Source organism: Microtus ochrogaster, chromosome 15 (genome assembly GCF_000317375.1).
Source record: "Microtus ochrogaster isolate Prairie Vole_2 chromosome 15, MicOch1.0, whole genome shotgun sequence".
Lineage (NCBI taxonomy): Eukaryota > Metazoa > Chordata > Mammalia > Rodentia > Cricetidae > Microtus > Microtus ochrogaster.
In genome coordinates this window covers 27,353,989-27,359,539 of record NC_022017.1, presented here as the reverse complement: position 1 = coordinate 27,359,539, position 5,551 = coordinate 27,353,989, and the positions used below count along the sequence as shown (strand labels likewise).

Sequence of the window (5,551 nt, the reverse complement as noted above, 5' to 3'; positions counted from 1 at the left end):
TCTCTCTCTCTCTCTCTCTCTCTCTCTCTCTCTCTCTCTCCCTGCCCCCTCACTTGCTCACTCTCTTGCTCTGAGTTTACTCAGGGAACAGTCAGAACTTTAGGTTTAGACCAGAGATCTGAGGCCAGTGATACACGCTCCTGGACTCAACCCCACGATCTGAGGCCAGTGATACATGCTCCTGGACTCAACCCCACGATCTGAGGCCAGTGATACATGCTCCTGGACTTGACCCCCTCACAGAACAAGATTGTCTGGGTGTCGCTATCCTTCCAGTTGGCTGTGACCACCAGACAGATGGACAGGCAGAAGGACTCAGGTGAGCAGACAAGGGACTTTCAGCAGCTGCCCTGAGGACATCCCCCCTGGGAGGCTCCAAATGTCCCCATCTCTTCATCCATCTGGCCTCACCCTAGACTTCATGGTGCCCAAGAATGTCCACTTTGAATTAATCCCCTGGCTGGACACTGGACTCTAGGCCTGTGGCCCTACCCTCACCCAGACTCTTCTTCCTCACTCAGACTCCAAGGTTCCAGCTCACCATAGGGGAGAGAGACATTGAAAAGAAACACAGCAGACTTCCCTGAACACACTTGCACATGAAAAACACAGGCAAGCACATGTACACATATGCAGTATCCCTCCCAAGGCCAGCCACTATGCTCAAGTGTGCGGGCCACCTCTACAGATGCCCAAAGGCAGTAGGCAAGAGCCGAGAGGCAGGCAGCATAGTAAACCAGAGAGTGCTGGCAAGAGCTGGTGTTGAGTTTGTGGGGGAGGGGCTTTCTGGGGAGCTGGCCCCAGAGGGACCACTGCTTCAAGGGCAGGACACCAGAGAGGGCCAGATCACATGGGGCACCTCTAAAAGACACCCTCCTACTTCCCATGGGTCAGGGTATGAGCGTGAGGGGCAGGAAGTTCCCTAGGGATTTGAGATCCCTTCTATCTCCTATCTAGGTAGGTGAGGTGGAAATGTAGAAGTTTGGAAGGGGTGGGTGGGGCTGTCTGCCTTTCAATTATAAACTCAACCTGGGAGCAGGGGAGCCCAGCTGAGCCTGGCTGTAGATCCCTGCACAGCCTTCAAACACAGGCTGCTCACTTCAATCTTGGTTTTCTTACTCTGAGGTCAGCTCTGGGCAGGTCAGGCTTCCACAGAGGGAAGAGGGGAGCAGAGGCAATAGATACCAGGAGGGACAGAGAGGAAGGGAGAGGCACACAGGACAGTCCCACAGAGGGGAAGGTCCCAAAAGCCTGGGGGCGGGAAGGAATGCCCACAGACATGTCTAGTACCCCCAAGAAGGCCGGGATTCTAGAATGGGGGCATGGGAGAAAACTCAGCGCCAATGGTGAAGTGGCATGGACTAGCATGAACTCTCTCCAGCACTGAATCTGCTGTGGGATTCTCACAAACAGACCCACCCCTCTGAAAACAGACCTCGGGAGATTCTGCTGGAGGGAGAGCAAGGCAGGACCCTCCCCACCCTTTCCCAGGAAAACAAGAAGTGCACTGGAGATGTGAGGAGAGAGCCTGGGTGTGCAGTTTTGCTCCGGAGCCCCTTCTAGGAAACTCAGCTCAGGAAAGGACACCCCCACCTAGCAGCTCCTTCTGCCCTGACCTGCTGGTTTCCTTCCATGCCTCCTGCCCCCTCTCTCTGATGTTCTCGACACGCAGTCCTGGTTTGCTCGCGATTCGTGTTCCCCATCCACCTCCTTCCCTATGTCTGTCCATCTCTTCTCCCACTCCGGTCTGACAGTCCATCTGTCCATCTCTTCCCAGACATCTCCATCCTTCCTCTCTCCCTTGGTCCCCTCCCTCGGCGCCGCCCCTCCGAGTCCTCCCGTTTCTGGTGTCCATCTGTCTCCTCCTCTCCGTCCTTTGATCTGCCTTTCTCCTTCCCGCTGTCCACTGCCTCCTCGCTCCCCTCCCTTACCTCCTCTCCCCTCTTCCCTCCCGCGGCTGTCTTTCTCAGGGCTTCTTCCGGGGCCCTTTTGTCTGTTCCCTCTGCGCCTCGGCTCCTGTCCGTCTGTCCCTTCATCTCCCCACCTCCCCTCCAGTCTCAGAGCGTCCTTTCTGGCCACCTCCGGGTATCTCCTATGCGACAGCTGCCAAGTCTTCGGCCCTGGGGGAGCACCACTCTAGGCTCGGGGGGTCCCCAACGGTCTTCGTACGCATACCGGGCCCCGCAGGCGGCCGTCGCTCTTCCTTTCTTTCTCCGGCCTCCCGCTTCCCCTCCCGGGGCCCCAACCCACCCCGCCCCCGCGTGCCACGGGCGCTCCCAGAAGTTACTTTGCAAGGAGGCAGGACCGGGTGCGGGGCAGCCTCCGACGGCGCGGGGTGGCAGCCCTTAGGTCCCCGAGCGCCTCAGTCCCCCGGGTCCTCGCGCTTACCTGGGAGACCGCTGCCCCCCACCAGCCGTCCGCGCGCTCCCAGAGCTAGTAGCACGCACAAGTGCCAGCGCACAGCCGCCGCGCCCATGCTCAGAGCGGGCTGCGCCGGGTGCGGGCGTGCGGGGCACCGGACGCACCGAGCGGCCGCTCAGTGAGCGCTCCTGTCTGCAGCAAGCTCCGCTATCGCTCGGGCTCCGGAGCCACCCAGCCGGCGCGCAGGACTAGCTGACAGCCACGCGCTCATTGGCCCGCGGCACCGGGGGGCGGAGCTCCGCGGGAGGCCGTCCAGTGGGCGTCGGGTGGCGTGGCTTGCCGGAGTCTGGGCCCACCCCCTCTCCCGGGGCGGGCGGCAGGTGGGGGGTGGGAGCCCTACGAGCTGGGTCGCGGTGCAGGACGCCACCCGGGCCGGGTGCCTAAGTCGCCCTTGGTCGTCCCCGCTCTGTGTCCTGGGTCCCCAAGGAACAGGATGACTGTTCCTCGGGCGCAGCACCCCTCAGCCCCGCACACACACAATCGGGGAAGTAGAGGTGGAGAAAGGCCCAGAGGCACCCAGGACTGGTAAAGGCGAAGCTCTGTGCACGCAGCCTATCTACAGACATTTATTGAGCCTCTAATGGGTGCCAAGTGCTGCCTGGGCAGTCACATCCTAACAGGCATGGAAAACTCTTAAAGATAGTTTCAGAATTTACGTACAAAATCAAAAGAACTTTTCAGTACGTCTTCGAGGACAATGGTTATAGAAGTGCTTGCCTTGGACATCGAGGCATCGCGCCTGGAGCTGTGCTTCCGTGGAGAGGACGCGCGACCCAGCTGGGCTGAGTAGCCTCTCTGCCCCTAGATGTTTGTCGCTCCGCTAAGCCCAGGTTTTCTGGTGATAGGCTCAGCGGGGCGGAGCGGGAGGGAGACGGGTCGTGGCGTCGCGGTCACCCTGGCCCTGAGCCTCCCCCAGCCCGGGGTCTACACCTGACCCCTCGGCCTTGAGGCCTGGCGTGCACTCAATGGCCGCTCTCAGCTCTGGAGGCAGGACGCTGAAGAAGAAGTTCAGCAAACCCCAAGGCCCATCTCCTTGACAACCACCAATAAGAGCTCCTGTTTTCTCCTGCTCTCCAGACTCAAAGACCAGACTTTTCTCTTTTTGTCCACTCTGCCTGCGCTGTGTTGCACCCAGCGGTTCCCCTTCAGGCTGCCTCCCTGCCCCCAACGCACAGTTTGCAGCCACCTCAAAGGCCCCAGAAGGCTAAATCCATGTCTCTCATCTCCTGCTGCCAGCCAGATTTCCCGTGGGCTTGTGGCACTGGGCTGGAGGCTGAGGCAAGGGAATCCATGCCCACATTGCACAGAAAAGATCAGGGAGGAAGTGGGGCCCTGACCTCTATTGTGTCCCTGTCTTCTACCCTGCCACTGCACGCATTTTCTTTCCCTGGTTGTTCCTGGTCATGTAGTTTAGTTCGGGGACCATGCCTATTCTCTTGATTATACAGCTTTCTGATTTTTTTCACCTGTGCATGAGACATAAGACAGTCTATTTGTGAGAAGTGTTTTCAATGGGGGCTCCGACTTCTTAGCACCATATTTTCCCATGGTTCTTCCTCAGGGGCCCTCCCATCCCTGCTCAAGTGCCCCTAAACACAATAGCAGCCATGAGACTTTTCCTGTTCTTTCAATTTTAAGGTGGGATGGAGGTTGGGGGTGGCTTGGAACTCCCTACAGTCCCTAGGGATTATTTTATTAATATGAAAATTTTATCTGCAATGTGCCCCCTCAGTAACCTTGGAGGTTAAGTTTGTTGATAACCTAACGTCCCTCAAATGTGAAAAAAAAAAAAGTGGCTCCCTCTAAGAGCCCATGGCACAGGTGGCAGAGCCAGGAGACAGTAGGGGGGGGGGAGTGTCCAACTCCCTGATGCTCACTTTCTGGAGCAGAAGCAAGACATGAGGGAGGCTGGTGTCACTGTACTGATGACCTGGGTGATGGGTGAGCTGGGTGGATGGGGCCAGCACCCTAACATCAGGACTCTGGCAGAGGATGTCTCGGCACCCCTCCATATTGAGCTGAGAACACGAAGGCCGCTGGTTTGGGGAGCAAACTGGGCTACTTCATGCCCAAGCCACCTGTGTATGCGCTGCACGTCAATCAGTGCACCTGTCCTCTCCACGGAAGTCTTATCTAGACCAACCACAAGTAAGGTAGCCCGGGAGGCAGTTTGCCTTTTGCACCCTGAACCCAATATCACTCTGTCAGGACAGCCTTCGTACCCTCCTACCCACAACCCCGCTCCGTAAATTCCATGTAAGACCTCCGGCAGCCTCAGAAAATGAACATTCCCTGTTCTCACCCCCCAGTTTCCTCTCTGCCTCCATCCAAAAAGGGATCCTGAAGGCCTTGTCTGTGAACACAGTTCTCAAGGGAGCAGAAGCAATTAACATCAAGAGAATTTATGCATGTATACATGCATGAATGAATGAATGAGGGAATGAATGAATGAATGAGGGAATGAATGAATGAGCTAGTGCACAAGTGAGTGAGCCAGCAAAGGAGTGAATAAATGAACAAATGGTCACTGAAACAAGACGGAACAGCTGTGATCTTCTGTTGCTCTGTTGAGGTGACTTTGGCAGTGCAAGGTCCTTAAGAACGAAGCCAGATGTCTCTCCTCTGAACAACCCCACTTTCTGCGCTTTGTGGGGAAGCTAGACTGGTCAGCAGAACCCCTAATCTTGAGTGCCCTGAGCAGACGACCTAAGACTTGGGGCCCTTTGGCTCCCCCTGGTGACGGTTCACTAAGGTGCTTGCCAGTAAGAAGGCAAGAGGAATTATCTAGTTCCCCTCTGCCTTCTAGGTTTGCCTTTTGTGATCCAACCTCACCCCTCCACGACAGGAAAGTCTCGACCTGGGTTCAGATCATAACCTCAGGACTGACCAGTTCTATAATGGTGTCCCCATCTCGGACGTCGCTTCAGCCTGGATTCCTCAGCCCGAATGGCCTCTTAGAGTCGGCGGGAGGATAAAACCAGGCAAGCGTGACATGGGGCCTCTCTGAACCTCAGTCTCCCTCTCAGTAGCAGAAGAGTGATGCTGGCATCTTCTGGAGGGGACACTAAACCTGAAGCCCTCAGAACCATGGCAGGTAGAGGTCTTTGTGTTCCTATTCGGACTCAAGGGA

At 56.8% G+C, this 5,551-nt stretch overlaps 1 protein-coding gene across 2 annotated transcripts in view; it reads right to left on the bottom strand.

The window, feature by feature from the left end:
- Scube1 (signal peptide, CUB domain and EGF like domain containing 1) overlaps nucleotides 1-2,564 on the bottom strand; it is a 119,507-nt gene extending 116,943 nt beyond the window's left edge. For both annotated transcript variants that reach the window (XM_005354433.3, XM_005354434.3), the window contains exon 1: nucleotides 2,389-2,564. In XM_005354433.3, the coding sequence (XP_005354490.1) occupies nucleotides 2,389-2,476 (88 nt within the window). In that variant the 5' untranslated portion in view covers nucleotides 2,477-2,564. The remainder of the gene's footprint in view (nucleotides 1-2,388) is intronic.
- Between the last annotated feature and the right edge of the window lie 2,987 nt (nucleotides 2,565-5,551).